We start from the raw sequence: 25,908 nt of genomic DNA, 5'->3' as shown, positions 1-25,908 counted from the left end.
CTTGTACATGGTTTATCCAGATTGTCACTTCAACTAAAAGCAGATTTTAAATTCTTACCTGCTGTGACATTAAGCACAATCATGCTGCTGAAAACGATCTATGTTTCTATACGTATACTATTGTGATTAACTACCCTGTAAGCTTGGAAAAATGAAAAAAAAAAAATCATTACAGTAAGTACACTGTGACACATTTCTCCTTTTCTTGTGGTTTTCACTTTGCCTTTCTAGATGAATGAAAATGAAATTGCGTTGCTTTCCTAACTTTTTTTGTTGACCACTTTAGACAGTAATTGTACACTTTGCATGAAAAAGGTGACTCAGACTAAAGAGAAAGATGAAAAAAAGAGAACTTTATTATGAACCCAAAAACAAAAGGTTTTACTCTTCTCAGAATCAGATCGGGATCACTTGGTTGAGACACAGACACCTAAAATGCTAAGAACTAATTGGACGACAGGTTTTTAAAAAAATCCCTTTTTTAATTGCACCACAACTACACTCATTAATAATGGTAGTAATAAGGTCATATTACCTGTCTAACTCAGCACTGCTGTTATATCATGAACACGTAACGACAAAATGAGGACGGTTCTTTTTACTGTGGTCAAACCAGACTGGTTCGATCACTAAACCACTGTTTAGTGGGGCTGTGTGCATATTTGTACACCACTGCCTATATCTACAAGAGCAGGTGGTTGGTATTGCTTAACCAAATCGGACGTCTGGTGAAAGATCTGGAGAGAAGTGAAAGAGCGGGTGTACTTCTGGTGTGAGGCACAAGGGAAATAAAGCAACCTTTGTGCTTCTATTTGCAGATTGTGCTTTTGTACACCACAGGACCACAGCAGGAGCCTCACGCCAACTTGTTCTTTGCTGTAACCAAAGACTGATTTGTCATCTACCCTGGTCCCCCCCCTCCCTCAACATCAGCAGCCAATGTAGCAGCTTTATGACCATTCCCTCCACTGAGACTGTTTTTTTTTCCAGCACACTTGCACAACTGGTATCAGTGGATACACCATTTGTTTTAAATAATGACGCACTTCCACAAATTGTCTTTTTTTTTTAAATCTAGCCTTCTTGTCAAGCTTTTAGTATTGATAAACTCAAACTAATTGCAGTAAGACAGATTTGAACTTTCTTAACTTCTGAACCAACATGGACAGGAAGTCCTTGAAGGTCTATTACAGACTGTTCACGTCAGTCGGTGTGGAGCTGCACTCTACCTGCTGATAAACATCTTCAGATATGTTCAGCTTTTCAGATTTATCCTACGGGGAAATATCACAATGGCGCTCATTCTGAAATGAGGTCACACAAGACAATGTTCCTTTTATAGGAAAATTTTAATAGTTATTCAATGTTCTACATTTTACAGTAAATATACAATTACAAACTTGGCTTAGTTATAGTACTAAGATCACTAACTGATCTTTAAAAAAAAAAAAAAAAAAAACCCTCAACAACAACAAAAAACCCATTAAAAAAACAAAAATTAAAAACAGATTTACACTTCATATCACAAGCCTGACGCAGGTCCTTCACTCTGGACCAGATAGCTAACATACAATTCACTTCTCTCAACGTTGAACAGACGTTGGGCTTCAGTTGCAAACACAACCTTACGGTAACAGATATACCATAGCATGTGCAAACTGGGTACCAAACTAAAACTTCCAAAGATGGGGTTGTTCCTAATACTTGATCCGGGAGGGGATACAAGTATATGTTGTTGTTTTTTTTTTTGTTTTTTTTTTTGGAAGACAAGGAATTTTCCACTTTTTGCATCACATTTAGTGTCAAATTAAACCGAGAGATCTCTCTGACAAATTGAAATTAAAAAGCTGCAGCAGAACATCAAAGACATTTAAGAGCCTACTATTCACTGTGATAGCAGTGTTTTAGTTACTCATAAAAAAAAAAACAACAAAATAAAAAAAACTAAGACTTAGCAACTGCAAGGCAAAAAAGAAAAGAGGGGAGAGGGAAGATGGAAGGAGAGAAGTGTTATGAATGGCTGTAGTCGAATTTTCACTGTCAAAGTGAAAGAGGTGCAAGAATAAAATAAACAGAGGAAAACAGAACTGAGTCGTTCTCATTAAAGTTGCCATCTCTTAATGTTCAGAAATGTCAATGAAGACACAAGGAAATGTAAAAAAAAGAGGATTAAGACAACTTTGCATTCCCCTCCCAGTAAACACATCAACATGTTCAAGTGTCCGTTTTCACTTAGGTGCAAAGTGAAATAAAAAGGGGAGAGGAATGGAGTGAAATGAGGAAGCCGTTCCACCACCCTGAAAAACAAAACTACTCTGCAGGCGTTGTTTTTGCTCCTTCAATTATCCAAAAATGCTCTGCAAGTCTGCCTTTCTATTGAGCTTCCGCATTTAAACAGTATTACAACTGTTATAAAGAGCGTTGGTCCACAGCCCATAAGGGAAAAGACTCTAAATAATCATCTCATCCTATCAGAACATATCAAACATTATTTAGTGTCTAAAATTTCTGAAAATGTCCTTAAAAATGTATTTGGAAATCACCCTCTCCATCCAATTGTTATTCTTTAATGTAAACAACACCTTGGCTTTGACCTTGTTGGTTCAAAGCCTTGAACCACCCACGGTGATGTTACTTCCAGACTTTGTTAATGGCGACATCTAGTGTTAAAAAAGGCTTGGTGGAAACTGATGAATGCCAAAAACACAGATTGATAACACCACCTTGTGCACCATCATATAGTTTTATATGAATGCTACTCCGATGAGGAAGTGTGCGGGGTGCAAAGGTCAGAAGGTTAAAAGAAAAAGGAAAAAAAAAAAAAAAAGAGCGGAGAAGAACATATGATCTGACACTTTGCATCCATGAAGGATGCAAAATGGCCTCTGAAGGGAGCTGTGGCACAGAGAGAAAACAGGCTAAACAGGGAGAATGCAGCAAGACAGGTGAGTGAGACGGGCCAAAACGCATTTAACAGGACAGAAACAGGAAAACACAGATTCACAGAAAGTTAGACACTACAAGGACTCAGAATGCACCAGATACGCAGGTGAAGAAACTAATGTTTATGGAACAAACAATGGGGAAATATGGCACCGAACAAAGGGCGTGGAGCCTGAGGGGTTTTTCTTTGCACCCATATGACAGAAATGGACAGCGAAAATGGCTTCCAAGAGCATCAAGGCAACATTTCTCAATCAACCAAAAACAATGCTGTCCATTTCAGCGCTGCCATTCATCCTCTATCTCCTCAAGGTCTGTGACATCGAGCAACAACCATGAAAACCACTGGTATTTGGTGAAAGAAAATTCCCGAAGTCCTAACCTAATTTTTCGACCTTGTGTAAACTTCTCCCCCCCTCAGAGACAGATATGTAGAGGACAGAATTGCAGAAGAGGAAGTTAAAAATTATAATAATTAAAAGCACAAACAGTAGCTGCCACACTGACGCAACCATGCTTAGCTAGAAATACATTACTGTACCACTTGATATATAAATATACTGCATTTTTTTTAACTTATAGATCCAATGCTATAGTGAAATACACCTGAATATTATGCATACCCATTATGCTCAATTGACCAGAGGGAAAGAAGAAAAAAAACCCATAAAATTTAATAGAGAAATACTGACAGAAGTAGTGGTTGGTTAAATAAATCCTAATGACAAGTAACATTACTGCTGTCGCAAGAAAATCCAGTTGCAGATCTCTTTTTTTTTTTCTTCTTTTAATGGCTTGAATCATCAATATCACGGTGGGAATATTTTCTGACTCTCATGTCAATAACATCCACCTGTTATCTTCTAAAAGATTAGGGTCATTTTTAAAAATAAGGCTCAAAGATACAGTTTTCATCCGACAGCAGCATTATGCAATATTTTCTTGAGAATTAACCTACTAGTGTACAAACATCTGGACTAAGAATACCTCAAACACTTGACCTTATTGTTATTTTTAATTACAATATAAATTGCTTCTTCCTCCCTTTTGCACTACAAAGCCTAGGTACCTGTTACTTAGCATTAAATTATAGTCAAGTTTTTTTTTTTTTTTGTCTTATGTTGTGCAATATTTCCTCAAGTTAATCAATACCCCAGATTTTTGATATGTTCTACTCTTCTTAACAGTAACTGTAACAATTATTGAATGGAGGCTGCATACAGAGCCTGTGATCCATATTTAGAGATTACAATAAGCATTTTTAAAAATCAATTCAAAACGCTGATAAAATAATTACTGTATGTTAACAGTTGGAGGCATTCCCTCTTATTTATTGCAATATCAACCCACTTCATCTACATACCCGCGCAGTAAATGCTTTGTGTTACACCAATCTGTACTCTACAGATCATGAAGTTGTGATTTGAGTCTTTTTCTTTTGTAAATCCTGAAAAATGCCACAGGCCTCACCTAAATATCAATCTCCACAACCACTAACCTCCACGCACACACATCATTTTCTCCAGGTGAGGACCAATAAACAAGGACTCAGACTCACTTTGACCATCAAAGTGTTTGTAAATACCAACGTATGTCAAAGTAAACTAAAAGAGTTGGGCTGGATTTTTAAAAATGGAGAAAAACACATAAGTCTGAATCTCTGCCTCCTGCAGAAATAAAGTCTAAAAGACTTTTGACTTCCCTTGGCCTGGGGAGGTCATACAATTGGTTTCTGTACCCCCTTAATAACTGGTTTAAAACTAAGTGATGGAGTGACACTGCATCATTACAGCACTGCTAACATGAACATAAAAAGCATCACTCTTAAAATGACTGTCTTTCAAAACTTCCTGACAATAAAACTATCACTATAATGTAGCCACATTATGGCATTAGGTTTACACAATTTCTTCCTAAATGTGGTGCACGACTATCCTCATGATTGGTTTGGTTTCTGCAGCACTCACAACACAGACTGGAAAACTGTTTGGACTGAATCGCATCCTTCCATCAGCCCATTTACTTGACTGGTCCATAGTTAAGTACAGAGTGTTTGGTTATTAGTGCTCGCCTGGAGGAAGGAAAGAGGAGGAGATGCTGTAACCACAGTGATAAATCAATGTAACAATACATGTAATGAATTTGTGCAGTGTTTTGCAGTGGAGATGGCACAAACTCAAATGTCTTGTGACTTCAAGAAATGACACACTGTTAAAATGTCATCTCCACCTCCTTCCCTGTGGTCTGCTCTTCTGTCTCCTCTCCCAGTGCCATCACAATCCCTTTAAACTCCTTCTCTGCTGGCTGTGTCTGCCATGCACACCCCAAGAAATCCATGACGTCTGTGTGTCTTTGTGTGTGTGTGTGTGTGTGTGTGTGTGTGTGTGTGTGAGAGAGAGAGAGAGTGTGTTTGCTTGTCTTTGTGTTGATCAGTAACTAAGTAATTGGAGGTAATGTATAGTAAGTGCCACTAAGAGCCGTGTGTGTTCACAACACATCGCAGCAGCCCCTGTGTGCGCCTGCGCGTGTGTTTTATGAAGAAAGTATGACCGCCCATGCTGATGTCATGGTTAGTATAAATAGTTTACATTTTCTCAATATATTGACCTATGCTAACCACAGAAAAAAAGCTGACATGACCTCAAAATGTTCTCTAGCTAGGTAATGATTTTGACAGTGCCACAACATACTAGCCTGCATAGTATGTAGCTGATGGTTTGTGTAGTGTGTACTAGTTGCTATGCTAATGTGGACACAGCGGGAGACACAGCAGAATAGGTGGTGCCTGGCTCACAGCGACATAGCACTCACAACAGGGTTGATGGACTGGCTGGTTCTGGACAGAAAGCTACGCGCTAGAAGATGATTGAGATCTAACAGAAAATTAAACCAAGAGGATAAAAAGGGTGAAGCAGAAGGAAGAACAAAGGTAGCAAATCAGTCTACAGAAAAAGGTAGTTCAGGTGAGCGTGGTACAAACAAAACAAAAATCCTAATCATGTTAAAAAGCCTGTGCTGATATCTAGTCGTTTGAAAATTTGGCAGCATAATAAGTCAATGTGTCAATGTGTGTTTCTTTGTAGTGACTCATAGAGATGATGATGAGAAATAAGTGCCCAATATTTTCCAGCCAACTGAGCAGCAGCAGGCAGGAACACACACACCAGCACAACACAGAAACAGGAGCGACCGACACCCATGATTGGTCAAGAGTCCTTCTGGAGTTCCAATGACAGACACAGTGAAAAAAAAAAAAAATCTGAGAATAAAATAAAATAACGACAAAAAGTAATGACTGGTTGGCAAATGAACAGAGAAAAGAAATTCAAATTAAAAGCAGCTTTTGTAAAAACGTTAGAGAATGTCGCATAATAACAATAACAATAATAGTAAAGTGGCTGTTGCACTTTAGTTTTGTTCTTGCAGACAGGTGCCGAGTTCCCATGGTTACCCGTGGGAGCCCGTGTAAGATTTGAGCAGTTGCATACGATGGTGGACTCCAGATCTGGTGGGAAAGAAGAGCAGAAGCACACATTGGTGATTGATTTACGACAGCCTCAGGCCTCTGAGGGAAACGGCAAAAAGAAATAATAGGCAGCGCAGTTTGTTCAAGTCAGAGAGAGACGGAGGAACAAAAAGAGGAATGAAGAGGAGGAGGGGACAGGGGAAGAAACGGATTGACGAGAGGAAAATTGTGGTGGCTAGGAACTTCTAAAACATGAGAAAAAGCAGCAGGGGGGCAGACACTCACATGATGGGTGGGCTCTACCAGTGAGGCGGTACATAGCTGTACCCAGGTGTCCCTTGGGGCCTGTAGGTTGGCACAGTAACTGGGTGTGCTCCGATCGGTGGGTGCTGGGGTGTTGTCAGCAAGGTCCCTAAAGGAAGGTAACAACACCATTAATGAGCTTTAGTCATGTATGAATCCACCTTTTAAGCAGCTAAATAAATAAATAAAATCAAACACTTATTTAACTTGGAAACTGGAGAAATAAACGAATGAATGTAAGAAAATACATTTTCAAAACATTTATTTATTGTCACACTAACAGTTTAAAACCAAATGACATTCACCTTAGGATTATAATAGAAAATCATACAATACTTACATTTGGTAATGAGGAAAACAATGTGTTTTTTTTATGTATTTGAATAGTAAAAGAACCCTTTAACAACTGCTGACAGTCTTTGAACACGGAGAACCTAATCATTTCAACTAGAATTTAGATCCAGTCATTTTATGATATATAACAAGCACAAGTAAGTGACTGGAACTAAAACTTGTTAAAGCCTTAATTCATTGTTTTGTGTCTGAAAAGTGAAATAATAAAATTTTTCTGGCCTTACCTGCGCTCATGGCCATGGTTGTACCAGCTACCATCCCCATCGCAGCCATACCGTTGTTGCGAGGAGCAGGTACAGGAACAGGGGCCGGGTAGAGGGCCGTGGAGGGGATGCTGTTGGGCTGCACCACAGTGGTGTGATGGATCACATGTGGCTGAGCCGCATACACTGGCTGGGTATAGTATGCTCCCTGACAGGAGGAACACAGGAAAGATTTGGTGAGGGTGTGTGTTCCACTTAACAAACCCGTCACTGCCTTAGTCATTGACTTCTGAGGAGTTCAGTCTGTGTTGATCAAAGCAATGTTCCTAGAGCCAGCAGAACTTAAATCACATTATCTTTTATATGATAAATTCTGCTTAAAAAAAAGCTTCTTCATTAACCTTACCTGTGCGTAAATGTTCTGCTGAGGGTAGGCACTGCGGATGGGGTACATGGCTGTTGGGTATGGTGTGGGGGTCGGGGTGTATGGAGGGGGTGCACCATTTGACTGAGTGGGGGGCACTTTGTATGGGGTGCCTGCTGGAGTGTATCCTAAACAAGGTTAAGAAAAATAGAGGAGAGACAGGAAATTGATTAGAAAAGTCATTATATCAGAACACGCTGTCACTGAGATTTTGATTTCTGCAGTAACAATCTTTGGCTACATTCACTTTTCAGCTGAAAGGAGGACTACCTTGGCAAGACATGCAGCAATTAGGAAGCAAAATTAAGTCCAACCTTCACCACCACTATAAGAAGAGCCAATTTTGAACCAGGGTCTTACATGGGTCTGTATACGATTATTTTCCTTAGATTCAGAAGCTCAAGGAAAAAGGTTTATAATACAGTTTGTTTTATGAATACTTTCATATGACTTAAAGCCCAAAAGCATCAGGCTTGTGTGTGGAACAGCAAGAAGCTGTATACAATACATAGTTATACACATTCAGATCTGAAAATATTTTTCATTTTTAAAGGTTATTGACATCTATTTTGTTCAATGCATTTCTTACTATATCCACCAGATGGTGGACTGGTGCTGAAATCTGAGTCCAGCAGAGGTTTATATTTCCAGTCTTAAAATGCCTCATTTAGCCAGTCTAACCATGATCACTGAAAAATGCATGTTTGCAATATGTAAGCAGCCAATCTATATAGACTATATCCATATTTTATGGACTGCATTCGATAAAGAGGTCCACCGACTTCAGCAGCACAAAAAGATAAAATTACAAACATGACTTAAGTAAACCCACCATTTAATTGACAAAACTACATTTGAAAAAAAAGTAAGGTTTACAGTAGGACATCTAGTTCAGTCCAGTGCAGTTATGTCTGCTGTTCACTGGGCTCTGCTGTCTGCTGTGTAGTAGCTCTGAACGGCCACTCGGAGGAGCCTGAAGGTCAAACATGCTACTAGCTAGCTGCTGCGGAGCTTATGAAAGCGCTTCTCTCACACAAGGACAAGGGAACAAAGAGATGCTGGAGCTGCTCTGTGTGTGTCTAAAAGTGTGTGTCTGTGTGAGCATGTGTACACATACTCTCACACACATTCTTTGCTCTAACATGCATGCAGGGCATTAGAGGACAATGATGTGTGACAAGTACAAAAAAGCCCTGCTGATAGAAAACACTTTGTCTATTCAATGGTCTTGAGAAATAATGACATTGACCAAGACATGTCTTTAATCAGACCAGAGCTGGCTTGTCTGGCCACTGAATCTCATCTAAGACATACATAGAACATTTGAATTTCAACATAAATTAAGCAATGACTGCACAAAAGAAAATTTGGCAGCCACACAAATCAACATCGTCAATATTAAGCACCAGGGCTTCTATTGAACAAAGATGGGCGAGATTTGCCAGAGAATACATTATATTCTGTTAGACTTGCAAAAGATACAACCAAACTGGGGGAGGGGACGAGAGGAGAGGGGCTTCAAAAGTGCCGCAGATGAAATCTACAAACCCATCCTGCCTTGGTGAAATCTATTTATACCAAGTAAGACTTCGTATACATTGTTCCTTTTGTGATTGTCTATCTAATACTTTCTAACACTAACATTTTTGATACAATTTGAGACTCCACTAATGTTCTGCCAGGTCTTTAAAAGGACTATTTTTTTTTATAATTCTTGTCCTAAAGATAAAACCTTTATGGAACATCTTAGAATCCTCTTTAAAGTCCTGAATTTCAAGCCCGGTAAATTGGCAGCTTTTTAGTAATTGTTTAGAAACCGAAATGAGCAGATTAATCAATAATGACTATAATAATAAGTTTGTTACTCTGGTTACTCCTCAACAAAATTAAAATATTTTGTAAACTATTCCGAGACAAATGGGTACCACATGTATGAGCTGTTGAGGCTGTTCAGTCTATGAATAGTTATTTTAAATTAATCCACCTTTTAATTATTAGACATTATAAAAGAGAAGGGTTCCCAGTGCCAACAGCATGTTTTTTTTATTTTAAATTAAATCCATAACTGTTGTTCAATATGGTTTACACACATCATAGTTGCGTTATTGTTGTCCATTGTTATTTGGGTCATTAAATTATTTTTTTAGTTGAAGCCACAAAATAAAACTCTTTTTATGCTATTTTTTGTTTATTTGTTCTTACTGTATGATTCCTTCCTTTCTTGTGTTTTAACATGTTACATACATTTTTTTTTATTTTGTCCAGTGCATAGAAACATGAACAATTGCCAACTGGATCACATCAAATACACAAAAGAAAGGCAGAAATAAAACCCTTCCCTTGTTCTTTAATCACTAAATGTGATAATGATTAGCTGGCAAAATCATCCACAGCTCTTTGTGTATTCTTTGTCTTGGTATTGTGTTTATCTTTATTCCTTGAAAAACATCCCACTAATTAACTTAAAAATTAGTGGAGGGCAGACACTTGGAAATACAAAGTGATTGAATGTTTTGTGTGTGTATTAGAGCTAACCTGGTGGATACCCAGGACTGCCTGTTTGATAGAGGTTGGGTGTATAGGTGGGAGCCGTAGCAGGATACCCTCCTGGATAGCCTGCAGGAGATGACAGATGGGAGAAAAATATTACAAACCATAGCTTAACAAAGACAGAGGACCACAGACACATACACGCACATGCACACATGGGGCAATATTTGAATTGGAGCAGGACGTTTACAGACAGTTCTCATTAAAAAATTGTCTGCACCAATAACAGTCAGCTGAATGCGTCTTACATACACCAGTCTGGCACATGTGACACACCTGCCAACATGGTGTGGGTGGAGATAAATTCAGATACATTAGCAATGTACCCAGACACAGAAACGGAGTGCACACGCACAGCACACATACACTTGTGCGTCATCTATTACACGTCTAACAAATAAAGCAGATTTGACCTGAGAAAAGGCTTTCACAGATAAAGGTGCAAGTTCCACAAAGCGAGACAAAGGAAGGAAGACAGGGGAAGAGCAGGAGTGTTAAAAGAACCTGCTTGCTATTGTTGGCACTCTGACTATCTGTTCCCTAGCCTTGAGCCTTCGCTATATCTAGCATTGGCTGCTGTCTGCGGATGTAGGTTGAGCTGCAGTCAGATGTAACATGTTGAAAAAATATTAAACTACTAATCTCACAATGTGTAGGACTATTGTTATTGAAAATATGTTGAGGCTTTGGATGTAAAGTAAAGTCTTTGACTGCATGATTAAATCTACATGTTTTACAATTCACCAATAAATTCCATATTCATTAATGACATACTTTATCGATCCCCTTGGGGAAATTGCTGTTTGGACAGCTGCAGTAGATTATGGTGCTACTGTGGAGCGTCAGTTTCTTGTCGAAGGACACGAGGAGTCAAGCCACTGATCCCTGGGGTTTATAGACGACTGCTCTACTAACTGAGCTACATGTCGCCCCAATTAAGTAATTAAGCAAGTAATTTTTGAGTAATATCTATAGATACTGAGTGTATTTTCAAAAGTAATTTAAATCTCTCTAAACTTCTCTGTTCAAAACAGCCCAGATTCTCACCATCAGTGCCTACTTTAGATCTCTGAGGGTGTGGTCCCTACATTCACCGCCACCAACTACAACACCACATAGAGAATATATTCTGCTAGACTGTATCTTGAGTAATGGCTGCTGCCGGAGGCATAAGACACTATACAGCAATCTAACAACTGGAGTCCTGCTGTTGTACAATTGTGACTTCAACTGGATGTTTGAAACACAGCTAGAGGGAGCTAGCTTAGCTTTAGCACCAACATATTAAAATCATTAGTGCTCTAGCTTTAGATTTGACACCATAACCGCATCATAGGACATAAGAGATGTTATTGTATTTATTATATATAAATATTACTATTAACACTCAACAATTTTCCCCTCATTTGACACAGACTCTGGCTGACAGTTTACCATGTGTAATGTTTCCTGCCAATTCAAGGATTTGCAAATGATCTATTGGAAAACAGTGTGATTGTATACAGTTATATTCACTAAAGCTTTGGGATGGTTGACCTGTAAACTTTGCTTTGATGTGGGCCTCGAGAAGATCATCAAAGGATGCATACCAAATTAACATTTGAGTGGAAATAATCTACTACTAATTTAAAAACTTAATAAAACAGGTTTAAACAACACATGAATGTGATTCTGTTAGCAAAACTGTGACAACTGTGACTATTGTATGTTTCATTATGGCTTACAGTACAGTATAATAGATGGCTCCTTGCCATGACATTCACAGGAAAGAAATGTTTGGCAAACATACAAAAATCAGACAGAACCTCAAAACCTCAAAAACCTGCTACTTCCCAGATTTGGGACAAGTGTATGTCCTCTACTTTATGTGCAAATATAAACTAAACTGGTTGAAAGCACAGCTGTGAGCTAAACCAGTATTCTCAAACGTTTCAAATCGTTTTTAAAATTTATGTGCAAACTTTGTAATCTAAATATTAATCACTCCTGTGGTGACATTTGACTTGCAGTTCAAACTCTGTACTCTTTTGTTAGAAAGGGGAAAAAGCCTGGAGCTCATTCTAACAAAATAGAAGGGTACTGAATATGAAACAAATCAACAAAAGCTAAGTGGTGGGTAAAATCACATCACGTATGAGCTTCTTGCTTCTGAATCGTGATCATTGGTAAAAACATGTCACAAGATATGAAAGAAACTGTCATTTGGGGGATATTGCAGTGCAGTGTAACAATCTTAGTGGCATTTCAAAATGTGGAGCAGCTGCACAAAATGCACACAAGCAAAAGGGTTTGTTCAGAGCACTGACTCTGCTCCATCCTACTTTCTCCGAGCAAGCTTGATGTTCTCAGTCATGACTGTCACTATTATCTCCCACCTTCCTTTAAGTTATCTAACCTTCTTTTAAGGCATCAAATTCAACTTGCATTGAAAATGTTTTCACTGATTTCTACCGTGTACATTTTCTATCATATTTCTGAATATTACATTCTTGAGGACAAAGTAAAAATTACGTTAAGTGTTTTTTTATTCAACTATTGGGATTTAGTCACCAGAGGTGATATGCGGTGATATATATTTACAGCTCTTAAGTACAAGTCTGACGTACTTATCCAATTTATGTTATGCTTACTTTAACTGAACTGCAGTTCAAAGCCAAACATTGCACTTTCTTCTCTATTATATTTATTTGATATTATATATTTATAGCAGTAGTTACAATTTTCTAATTTTCTAAGTTTAAAATTTCTATACAAAATATAAATTCACAAAATAATTATTAAATATAAAAGTATTATTATGAATTGTTTATATTATTATTAATTGTTGGTTGTAAATTTCTATTGAGAAAGGGTAAAATCAGGTAGGCCTACAATAAAAAATAAAATAAAATAAAATAAATAAAAAGGTTTCTCACTGACTTGAATGTAATCACAACAGTTTTCTAAAATAACAACAGGTCATTATCAAATCTGTCTAGTAGGTATTTCTTCATTGCCTTAAGTCTCACAAGTGATGTCTGTCATCCTTAAAAACATGTCAATAGTGGTGGTGAGGCTGAAAAGTGCATGTGTGTTTGAGTCCCACCTGTAAAGGCCATGTTCTTAGGGTTTCCATAGGGGGTGCCAGGCTGAACAGGACTGTAGACTGGATTCATAGCTGAAGATAACCTATTCTTACTGAGAGAGAAAGAAAAACAGAGAGAGGGGGGACGGGGTTAAGAGAAGATGTAAGAAAAATGGAGAAGAGAGACACGTAAGCCATGTACATTGGGAAAGAAATGTGTTACGATTATCAAGTATACGCACAGATACTTCACACACACATAATCCCAAAGTCAGATTCTTAAGGCAACATTCAGCTGAAGGATTTTGCCAGCATGCAACAAAAAAAGGCCCAGAGAAACCCTACCCTCAAGTAGGCTCAACATAAGCATGTATTTAAAAACATAGACTGCTGGAACAAAAAAAGGCACGAGTAGAAGAAAAGCACAAGAACGCATGGATCCCGTGGAAAATAATGGCTGTGATTCCTGTGTGGCATTAAATACCACTGACCAAATCTGCCTTGTTTTCACTACTGCACCAAAAAAGGAAGGGCTCTCTCTCCCACTACAGGACTGAACAGAGGAGTGGCCACTAAAAATTTAAGATGCTAGAAATGGTTGGGGTGAAGGAGCTTAATTACAGAGTCATACATATTACATCTCCAGTGAGGCATCTTTCTACACTGGTCTCACAGTGTAGATCGAAAGAACCTTGTATAATTTCAACTTACCTGGTTATTGAGAATATGGGGGACGGAAATAGAGTGTGTGTTTATATGTGTGTGAGTGTGTGTGTGTACATGCGTGCCCCGTACCTCTTGTGCGTGTCTGGTTGATACATGAAACTGAATTTGTCTGTGGGATGCCCGCTCGCCATTCTTGCTGTATGCAAATGAGGAAGAAGTGGAAGTGGATATGCAAATCTGAAATTAAAACAGCGAGAGGTCATGATTACAATGAACAGAGGAAAAAATAAATAAATAAAATAAAAGACAAAATAAAATAAAATAAATAAAACTGCAAAAAAGCAAGCACCAGTGCAACAGCAAATGGTTAGTGACAGCAGCAGGGGATAACAGTGATTTGGGTTTCAGAGTGAATGTTTGTGGTAATGTTGTGCATTTAGCCACCAATGAATTGGGATGGTATTTATTCATCCTAAACAGTGCATGTATTTATGTATGTAAATATAATATATAGAATATAATACAGTATTTTGTGCAGAACGACAAGATTTACATTCTACCAGACGTTCGTGTATGTTCAATTAAAAGTGAAGCATCAGTTTGAGAGTGTAAATATGTATATGTGCGGTGTGCTGTGCCAAACACTCAATACAGGGGCAAAGCAAAAGATCAAGACAGCCAATGGAAAAAAGCACAACACACCCAGTGAGCAGCAAAGTGAGAGAGCAAACCAACTGGACAAAGAACAAAATATAGTGCAAATAGGCCAAGTCTTGCGACGAGTCATGAGTAAGCATGATCCAGTACACACAAGCCAGAACCACAAGAGCGTTGCACAAACACAGCAGAACGGCTGAGGGATAGGAGAAGAAAAGAAAGGTGTGTGTGTGAGCTCTGTGTTATAAGTTCATGTGTGTCTTTGACTTTACTTCAGGTTCTGAAAGAGATGGTTATGTGATGGCAGTGTTCATGGCACTTCTGCTAAATTTTCAGTGTGGCTCTGTCACATGTTTATCTATAACTCTGAATTAAATATGTCGTGGTATTCCCTCTGTACAAAGAAAAAGGCCCAATTCACTCTGTACCATTAATTCTCACTTGTCCAATTTGGCCTCTTGTAGAAGTATACATTCATTCAGTGGTTAGCACAGACAAATATTAACCAATCCATCATGGGCTTGCGATTCACAGCCAGTTATTTTGTTACATGCCTGCAGCCTCTCTGTCAAAATGCCTGGGCTTACACTGTACTGTGGTGATACCAAACGGCACCAAGTGACACTTCAAATTAGGCAAGGAAGCATTTCAATGCTGCGTCCAGGAACACTGACGTCAAAACACCCCAAGGCACTTGACAACTGAATGAAAGCATGAACACGTGGGTGAAATTGCTTTCTACTTGTTTTGTGGATACATTTCTTAAAACACAAGCGTGTCCAAAAATGAACCAACCTGTGTGTTTGTGGATTAAGAAATACCAAATAGTATTGTCAAGTCTGGTTCATTATTAAAAAAAAAAAAAAAAAAAAAAACGAGGCGAATTGATCTGCTGAAGACACCTCACAGTACATTCCTCATTAATCTACTGCATCTTTATTATTCCTACCTGTTCTAAGTCCTTCCTCTGGCACTCTGACTCTAATTCCTCTCTGCAGCTCGTAGTTTAATTTATCATTAGCTTTCTCAGTCTCTCATGCAAACCAACAGTTTGATTGTATCAAGATCAAAGCAAAATACAAAGATCAGGTTTAAAATATCTACACTTGGACCAAAATAAGGATAGGATTCTGTGTATACTCATAATTAATATGTGAACTGTGTCTGGATACATGGATAATGTCATTGAAGCCACGGGCCTTTGCATTTACACCTGGTGTTAATCAGCTTCCACACATCTTCATTCTTCTCACAATGTGATAGGATCTCATTATGTAAATAAACCAGTGAGGTGCAGCTGGTAGCAGGGCTGTAGCCAAGTCCACCTTTACCAAGTCTTAATTATTCAATAGTAAATGTTATGATGCTATCGAGATATAATGTCGACTGCACTGTATTTTAGAACATTTAGATAACACCCTCCAAAGACAAAACAGCATTCAGTAAGTTTGCGGAGAAACATGTAAAGGCATGACAATCCCTCCAATAGTTAATATATTTTAAACTGGACCAAAGTGGTGGATCTACCAACATCACCGTCTCCAATGCTAATATTAAGAGTGTGGCTATGCTTTTTAAATATATTTCTCTATCTATTTAAACTCACCATCATTATTATTAAGCAGCTGGTTTTCAAGGTTTATGGTTCATAATTGAACATCAAAAAAATATTACCATTACCAAAGAGACACCAAAGTCTTGTGCTAACACTCATATACCCAATTACAGCTGCACCAGAATAGAGCAGGAAGAGACGAGTGTGTAGAGGAAACAGCATTGTGTACATGTATTTGCGAGCAAAAGTGATGAGAACTGAATGGGTGAGAACAAGAGAGGCAGCAAAACGTGTCTAATGAAGGTGCGTGAAAGACACAGAGCGGCAGAACTGCACGTGATGAGGAGGAGTGTCTAACCACAGTTCCCTTTGTTTTCAGGGCGGTGATGAGGCAATTCAGGCTCCATGTTTCAAACAAAAGCAAAGACCTCCCATTCAACAGACTATCCATAATTGTTTCAGACCATTCTCTGTGAAGGGACTGTATTTGTAGCAGGATAAGAGATTGTGATTTGGACATTTATGGTTTAACTTTACAGAGGAGCAAACTCAAAATGACAGAGTAGTCAAAAACAAACCTCTTTATTATAGCCAAAGATGAGCAAACGGCAACTGCTGCTGGGCTCATGTCGTGTGCCCACCATGAACTGTAAACTCTTGGTGACTGTTCTACTACAAGTTTTCCTTTAAAAAGGAACAATAAGCAATTTCAAACACCATTTATACTGGAGTGAGACATCATCAATCCCATCTCTGCATATGACTGCAGGTAATTGTCATTTTGTCATACAATTGTCAGTATCTAAACATCTGCAAAAGAAGATGATTTGGGGGATTTCGTGGTACATGTTCTTCTCTTGATAGCATCCCTCGATCAGTCAAAGGACTATTGCTTACTGGGGACTCTGGGAGTAATGATGAAACTGCATGTTTTCACCTCTCTGCTGACAGCTACTGTACAACACCTCTCTGGAGGTCATGGCAATCAAAGTAGTGACTATGTTACCGCATTTGGCTCTCCCTCAACACTAAGCTGGGTCTCACTTCATTTTTTTTCTGCTGTCTGTGTATGACACAGCCATGACGAAAAACAAATAAAATTGGATGTGTACTGAAAATGTGCACACTGAGTGCTGGATGATGTTTGCTGTTCTGATTTGACTAGTGTAGTACTTTCATTAGATGAGTTATTACTGGACGATTTTTCAAAATTTGTTTTTATTTGAGGATGAGTCTCCTCACTTCTAAAGTTGAGCCTTATTTTTTTTATAAAGGTGAAAAATGTTTTGGTCTCAAATTGACCTCAACCTCAAACAAGTTGTTTTAGCTGCTTGAAGTATTTTCAGTACTTTATTCTGCATGGAACTGTAACTTTGGTTATACAAATTAGGAAATATTGTTTCTATTAATTAACCCTTTACTTGTTGTCTTGATTTACTTACCAAGTTCTGTCTATAAAATGTAAGACTGTAGAGAATTCTAATGCCAAAAGGTATTGCCATCACTTAAGCTATAACTAGAGCCCATAGTACTGACATCCAATTGTGTTAGGAGCCCACTCTGACACAAATACGAACACACTCACAGACTAGGGGTTCATTAGCTATGGCAGGCTTTGACATAAGCCCTGACCCCATGGCTCACAGCTAGTAAAAAATATATCAGGAAAGTTGATTGGCCGGTCACTGGCCCATTCGGGCAAACCAGGGACACTGCAAATCACAGTCAATTCACCCGTGGCTGAAGCTTAGCCTTCATTCCCTGACAAGTTTTTTTTTTGCAGTCAGTGTTTTCCATACATTGATTCATTTGTGGTGGGCGGGGGCACTATGGAGTGACAGTATTATGGAGAACTTCAGGCTCTGTGGCTTAGCCAAGTTTTCTTTCAGGACTTTGTTAAGGACAAATTTTATTAGCTGAACTTCATTTGAGCTGAACTCAGATGATATAGCCTCAAGGCCCATGTACAATAAATGCAACTCACTAGTCTGCATGCTAGCAGAAGGGGGGTATTTGTGTCAATCTATAATTTAATGTTTTCTGTAACCACATTAATGGTAATGATTTCTGATCTTCAATGGTCATGGCCAAAAATGTAATTAGTGCATGTTAATATGAATATGTGCTCGCTTCAAAACAATATCGTTGGTTCTACTACATAAAGGGATGTTCCTGCAGCCTAGGGGGACCAGAAGAGGTAATAATGAGGGAGGAGGGAAGGATTGTGAAAGAACCTTTCTCTCTCTCTCTCTCACTATGACTCACACACATACACACACAAAGAGCTTCCATTCCTGGAGAACATGTACAATACAACACAACCCCCACACTGACTCTATCCTCCCACATAATACCTCACCAGGCATCTACTCTTTAAGCAACAAATCAAAACCAGTGGGCGTTATCACACTTCAGCACAGGAGAGAATAGAAGTGAACAGCTTTTTTTTTTTTAAATCCTCCAGAAAAAAAAAAGCATTTCACTTGGGTCACATGACATGAAAAAAAGAGAAGGAAAAACCATAAGATAATGAACTGCTGAGTTCAATATGGTGCATGAATAGTATTTTCTTCCTTGCTAAACTAATTAATATGCAAAATAACTACCTAGATAATAAGTTAGACATATAATGTTATGTATTATGTATTATTAATGGGTAGCCCTTTTCATATTTGTTCACTTTATTCTATAGCACATTATTCATGCTCTGTTTAACTCTGAAAAACTGGCCCTGAAAAACTGGTTCCACATTAGAGATTTCACATTATTCTAAGTATTCAATCGAAATCAAATGTAATACACAAATATCTTTTAGGAGTTCAATGCTCAAATAAGCTTAGTTGCCCAAACCAAAGCACTGAGTAAACTACAGATACTGCCAGAAAAAAAAAAAAGTTATTTAAATTACCTAAAATGATGTAACTTTAGCAAAAAATCTTGTGTTTTCGTCAGATTTCATTATAGTGCACAAACAGGCCTTCAATATATCCTAAATCTATCCAACAAAAGCGAAAGGCTAACTAATACAGTCTGCTGCCACAATCAGAACTGACTTTCATGATCAAGTCTGAGACCAAGTCAGGGCTACAATATTGAAAAGGCTGTGTGACGGAATCCGAATCCTTCACCCTCCTTCCACACAATCACACCTGCCCTGCAGCAACCAGCTCCAAACAGCTCTGGGCTATTTTAGATCTAGGACAGCACTATGCACTTCGGGATAGCATCTCCCCTTTTCTCTGAGCTGGCTTCCTCCTCTTCTATTCTCCTTTCCAAAATCATCTCATCAGTCACACAGCTCATGGGTCTGCATCCCTGGATTATGTGACAATATTGTGCCAGCCCACAGAAAATGGAAATGTTTTTCATCTGCACAGAGCCTATACGCTGAAATAAATATCCTTCAACATTATCCATTTATGAAGATTTCTAACCGTGCTGGAGCTCTTGGTTATTAACACACATTTATCAGAGTTATTTTAAGGAAGCTTTTCTTAGGTATTGACACTGAGGTCAGAGTGATAAGACACAGTGTTATACATTTCTGGACAGAACACTCTACCTCTGTAGGTCCAAATGGCGATATGAGACAAAATAAGAAATTTAAATGTTTGATAATTTTAGTCCTGGTATCTAGACCATAGCCATGCTTTAAGCAAAACTTTCAATAAGCAAAAGTAATAATTAAATACTTTGCATGGCATAAAATATGAAACTCTACCACCTGAGTATTTGACTGTGATGCAGCTTTGTATTAAAGTGACTATCGATGAATGATAGATATAAATATCATTTAGTTGAGTGTCTTTAAATGTGTTTCTTGGAGGCTTTGGTCTAGGTTTTATCAAAGGGAGCATCAAGTAATGTAAATTGTAATAAATCCTCAAAGCAACTAAAAATATATAACACTGATGTTATAATACACTGGTGGCTAAACGAAAGTGGAAACAATCCTATCCTACAGTCAAGGAGAACATCTAGTGAGGCTGTAACTCGTTACACATCAGCAGACTAAACCGTCTGCTGTCAGTTTTTGTCTTGTGATATCTACAGAGCTCATATTAACATTCACATTAACAGTCAGAAAATTATGCAAGAACTCTGGATAAAACACCAGTATAAACAGTTTAAAAGTTTATTGAAGATGGATATAAATGAGCTCATGCTGATTGCATACCTGATTGGTGAGCTATTAATGGCCACTTAATTACTGAAAGAAAAAAATAAGCTGCAATCACCATTTGTGATAATACATTCTAATAAACCGTAGTTCTGTATGGTCAGCTACAAAGGACACTAATTAAAAACAAAGTTCAAAGTTGCTCCAAATCACTGACTGACGGAAGCAAGATCGAAGTTGATTGATTACTTACAAATGCCACGTCAACCCAATTAGGATGGTAGAGCAAATACAGAGCTGCTGGGAATGGCCAAGTAAGTTTGATTTTCAACATTAATAACCATTTAATAATCTTCCACAAAAGGTGAGACAAAAATTTAACACTATGAAATACTAGAAGCTCTATTAAAAAAATAGCTCCTATAATCAGCTTGCTCTAAAAGTCATTGGTTGGGAAAAAAGGTGAAACTAGTCCTAAATGCATGTTACCGCATTTATATTCTGAATTATTTAACCTTAGGAGCCACAAAGGAAATAATTTAAAAAAAATAAATAAATAAAAACATGCGCAGACACAAATGCCCATCTGTGTGTGTGCACACAGACAGCTTTATGAGTTAGGTCTTGGCAGTTAAATCCATGATAAACAATCAATACCCCCAGGCAATATTAACTCCAGACAGGCATTATTGCCTGTGGTGGAGGTGCAACCTGACAAACAAGAGAAAAAAAACCCCAGACCATTACATGGTCATTAGAATAGCAACCAATAATACTTTATTACTGCAAGTTATTATTGAATAAGAGCCGCCATTGTTAACGAGCAGGAGCTTTTAGGAGCTGCTGATCAATGTCAGTCACTTCTCTGTTACCTCTGTAGCTGTAGATAGTTCAAGCTTTTTAAACATCAAGCCAAGTGGGGTCTTAGTTTTTTCCTTAACGCTCAACTCTCTCAGAGACACTGAATAGTTAGTTGCACAGTCTAACGAGTGCTGTTGTTGCTCAAAATTCTGCGAATGTATCCAAGCGTCTAACAGCCATGCCAACTTCTGTCCCTTGGACGTCAAACACGAGCAGGCGTAGCTTAAATACTGATTATTATACTGTTGATAGTGGTTCAACAAGTGAACACAAACTGCTATGAAAAAACTATTAGGAACATCAGAGGCAGTCCAGGTACTATTGTTCGGAAATTCAAAATGTATTAATTTGGTTATTTACATCTGTTCCTGACAAAAACTAATGATACAATACCTTTTTGCAGCCATAGCATTTGATACATGATCTGGAAGTTGAGTCATGGCAACTGGACTTCCTTCTTGTTAGTTTGAAACTATCCTTTCATGTTTCTTCACCAACTTGAGGGTTTCTTCCCTAAAAATGTGCAGCAATATGGTCAGTAAAGATTCTCAGTCGTCCAAGGGAAGTTATCTGGAGGTTGAGTCATGGCAACTGGACTTCCTTCTTGTTAGGTTGATACACGATATGTGCTGATATATGTGACAGTAAAAACTTAAGACTTTCAACTTTAAGCCAGCCCATTGTTTTTTGTGAGTGAGACATTTTGCGAGCCATCACTTCACCACGTGATGCTTTTTTTCACCCCCTCATAACAGCTCCTCCATCACCATTGTACACCATCTTGTGAAAAAATATTCCACATTTTTATCACTCCAAAACCATATGCAATTACTATTCACTGGTCACCGTTTCTTAGGCATTATTTATTTTTGTGATTTAAACTCAAAACAACCCACAATCAAACTATGCTCAAATGCTGGGGCATTGCTTACTTTATATTTAATGTACGTCCAAATCAATCATAATTGTGTTACTAATGAGATAGTAAAAAACCAGACCACATTGAAGAGACATGCATGTACACAGTTGTAGACCCCCAATTCCCAATATTACAATCAAAAGCATTACAACTTTGCCATTACAGATCAGTTCAACCTTTTATCTCAATCCTTTACTTGTCATACGATATCTCATCTGCCATTTTATTCATGTGTATACACACAGACAAATGTTCACATACACCATTCAGATCAATAAACAATCACCAAGTAATTATGTATCCAGACAACACTAGTCAAGAAACTCCTTTAATCACACTAAAGAGTTGATCTTACTAAATAATGAGCTCATTTACTTGATTTTAATGTGATAGTTTGTTTCAAACTGATTGCAGCTCACTGAGCAACACAAAGCAAAAAAAGAGAGTAATGCAGAGGAGCGGGCCATTATCATAATCACTGTTATCATAATTTTTTAACCTTTACTTACAACTAGACCACAATCACACCTGGAAGCGTCCCAGTACAACCACACTCTGACCTGCTGGCCACTGAGCTTTTCCACTGGGGTAACTGGGGTTAAGGGCCTTGGTCAAGAGCAACAGAAGAGACACATGCTGGATTTCACTTGTCTCACCCAGATTACAACCTGCTGTTCTTTCATGAGAGCAAGGTGAGCCTTGAGCCTCAGAACGGCTGTCCACCTACAGCTCCCAAGAGCCACAGCGTAACCAAACCTCCTGACTAAACTGCAGAGCACTATCAGTTACTATCCACAAATGTATCATCATCAAATTAACATCTGTATCTTTTTCATTAAAGCTGCCATAATGACTTTGAATATGCTCCCACTACAACAAAGGAAAATGAGAATCTAGTGTTGCATTTTCACTTTTAACACACGTGGGTTATGAGGTGAAAGATGTTTATCTAATCATCAAATGTAAGGTCTGTTATTCATTTTAAAACTACAGTATATTGTACATATCATTAACATAAAGAGAATTTTTTTTTTTAGCCAAGCACCAGAGAGTGGTTTAATAAATTATCTTTATGGCATTATTCAGCTTTTCTTGTTGATTGTATATTGTTAAAATGAGTTTTAACTACAGCAAAATAATGACCCGTCAGTGAATGGATTAACTGGTCAACAGAAAATCTATCCCCCAAAAATTTGTTTTACATTTTTGTTTACTTTATATCTTTGCTTTTTTGTAGCTTTTCTATTACTTTGCTGTAACATTACACCTTGGACTTTGGGAAAATGTCAAGGACTTTTTTTTCTAATGTTTTACAGGGTAAATTATTAATTGAAGAAAAATCAACAACAGATAATTACAAACACAAATAAATAATGGAAATAAGTTATAGTCCAAGCAATAAACCTCAACAATAAATAATTTGCTCTATCTTTCATAATTGTTGCTAATCTCTGACCTTCCTAGTCAAACCACACATTTGTTTGCATCTGCTAACTTTAGTAAAAATGTCGGACGGCAAATCTGAAAGATGCTGCCTGCAATTATTTGAATTATTGACCTGAGATGAACAACTCATTAAATCGTTCTAAGCACATGGGAATGAAGTGCTAGGAAAACAAAAGTCTGTTACAGAACAACTAACTCTTGTAACATTAAGTGACTCCAGCCTTCAATAGCCTGACAGTTTTACGGCTGCATTGTACAGCCCACCATTCAAACACATCAGACTGTGCTCTATGCATGCCAAAACCATCATGGCCTCCCTGTACTCTAGCATCACAGACAGGGGTCACCTTAGATTCAAGATTAAATTAAACTAGCAAACTCTTCAACAGATATTTATCCCAGTTCAACATCTCTCTATATTGTTTTAAATGGTCTTTAGTTTCACGGTCTTCAAATATAATCAAAGGTTTAAAACAGGACATGGATTTCTTAAGTTGGACCACTGCCCTTGCAGTTCCACAAACGCATCTTACAGTAAACATCTAACACACATGGAGCAATGAGGTTCTTACAGTTTCTGCAGAGGAATATTAAAATTTTATGCAGTTACTTACTAACACTTTGTTTCCATGCTGAGGACCAAAAACAGTGGTATCTCAGGTATCTTTTTAGACTGATAAGGCTTCCTAAATTAAATGGCATTAGTCGATGACTAAAGCAAATAATCCCTTCGTTCAAAAAAGAAACGATCATGGAGAGGATTAATTTCACTGATAAGAGTTATCAAAAGAAGGAAGAACAAAAATACGCCTTTAGCATTTTGTGTAATCCTGTCTCTTTTGCACTGTCAGGCTTCACTTACATCTTGTATTTTGACAGGCAGAAAGTGGAGATTTCCGGTCTGTTGGAAAAGAAAATTAACAGAAATTTCTGGTAAACAATTTGTTTGTCAATCAAAAAGGCCAAGCATTCATCATTTTTAACCTCTTACCTATGAGGACACACAATTTTTTTTTTCTTTTTGGACCAGCGTATCAAACAAAATATAACCTTGAGGTTTGCAAACCTTAACCTTTTCTGAAAAGTTATTGATGGAAGAATAACTAAAATATAAATAAATATAAAATAGTTTACATATCAATCAATGTGAAAACTGATATTTATTCGATCACATGTGCATGCTCAAGTAAATCTTTAAAATGTGCATTTGCATTTCCTATTCTGGCAATGGCCAGGGACCCCTTGAAACTCAATCTAAACATTTTTAATAAGAACTAACTAACTAATAATAATCTATGAACTGCATTTATGCAGTTAACCACGTGAGTACAAGCATGCATGCTGAAGAACTGACTTTACCCTTCATTGTGTCAGGAGGCATCTGTCGGGTATTTAAACCCATGTCTGATGCATAACAAAACTGCAGCTGAAAACCAATTAGTTCCACTTCGAACGCATTATGTTTTGTAGGTTGCAGGGTAGAGTTTAGTACACAGGAATTTTATTTTACCACCATATTAGCGGCTTGTGTGTCGTTTTATCCATCAGACTATGGCATGCACTGGCAGTACACTGCATTCCAAAGATAGCGAGCAACGCCAAAACAGCCGTGGTTGGACAAAAATGGTCACACTCAAACAAGCTTAAGACACCATTTTGAAAATCCACCGATTTCCAGATAACAACTCCGAGATGCCATCTTGCCAATTATCACCAGATTAGCTCCAGTTAGCGTGGCTATTTAACCATTCCGTAGCACCTCGGTGCAGGAATCCGTGCGGGTCACATAATACTAACGTTAGCTTAGCTTGCCTGCTAGCCTGAAAAGACAGCCACTAACCCGCCGTAGCATCCCTGCATCCTTCGGCTCACGCTGCACAAATAGCTAATTAGCGAGCTAGCCGGAACAAGACTCGCAAAATGTCAATTTAAAAAATGCCTACAGCGGGTCAGGCGGGACGGGTATGGTTTAACAGGAGCTGACTTTACAACCCAGCCGCTAACATAAAGCGTCGATAGCCTTATTGATACAACAACAACAGCATCGGGTTGATTCCGCTATTTAAGCTAGCTTGTTTAGCTTAGCCCGCTACTTCCCCACTGTAGCAACAACGGAGGACGACTGAAGGGATACGGAGGGGAAAAAACGACAAAACACGAAGTAGCAAGTCGACACATGGACGTTACTGACCCCCCCCAGCAGAGTACACATCGGAGCAGACTTACCAAAGCTACTCGGTCGAACAACAAAAGATTTCCCGTGTGTACGTGCTCTCTCTCTCTCTCCCGTGTGACTGCTCTGCTACAGCAGCGTTTTGTCGGGCCAGTGGCGCTGGGAAGACAGCTTTCACCCGAAGAGACGGCCACTGTGTGGGGG

General features: G+C 38.2%; 1 protein-coding gene across 3 annotated transcripts; it reads right to left on the bottom strand.

Annotated features, from left to right (window-relative positions):
- Positions 1-1,750: 1,750 nt before the first annotated feature.
- fam168a (family with sequence similarity 168 member A) lies at positions 1,751-25,908 on the bottom strand. Of its 3 annotated transcripts, XM_026372034.1 has the most exons (9): positions 25,758-25,908; positions 24,394-24,432; positions 14,103-14,210; positions 13,329-13,420; positions 10,229-10,309; positions 7,676-7,821; positions 7,291-7,477; positions 6,695-6,821; positions 1,751-6,448 (listed from the first exon to the last, which is right to left on the bottom strand). In XM_026372034.1, the coding sequence occupies exons 3-8, from the start codon at positions 14,162-14,164 to the stop codon at positions 6,709-6,711; spliced, it is 681 nt and encodes a 226-aa protein (XP_026227819.1). In that variant the 5' UTR covers positions 14,165-14,210; positions 24,394-24,432; positions 25,758-25,908; the 3' UTR covers positions 1,751-6,448; positions 6,695-6,708. The 3 variants fall into 3 exon arrangements, with proteins under 3 accessions (XP_026227819.1, XP_026227812.1, XP_026227828.1); XM_026372027.1 differs by lacking the exon at positions 24,394-24,432; XM_026372043.1 differs by lacking the exons at positions 14,103-14,210; positions 24,394-24,432.

The sequence above is a fragment of the Anabas testudineus genome, chromosome 13 (genome assembly GCF_900324465.2).
Source record: "Anabas testudineus chromosome 13, fAnaTes1.2, whole genome shotgun sequence".
In the NCBI taxonomy this organism is placed as follows: domain Eukaryota; kingdom Metazoa; phylum Chordata; class Actinopteri; order Anabantiformes; family Anabantidae; genus Anabas; species Anabas testudineus.
The sequence above is the reverse complement of the archived record's forward strand: the minus strand, read 5'-3'. Positions and strand labels throughout refer to the sequence as shown.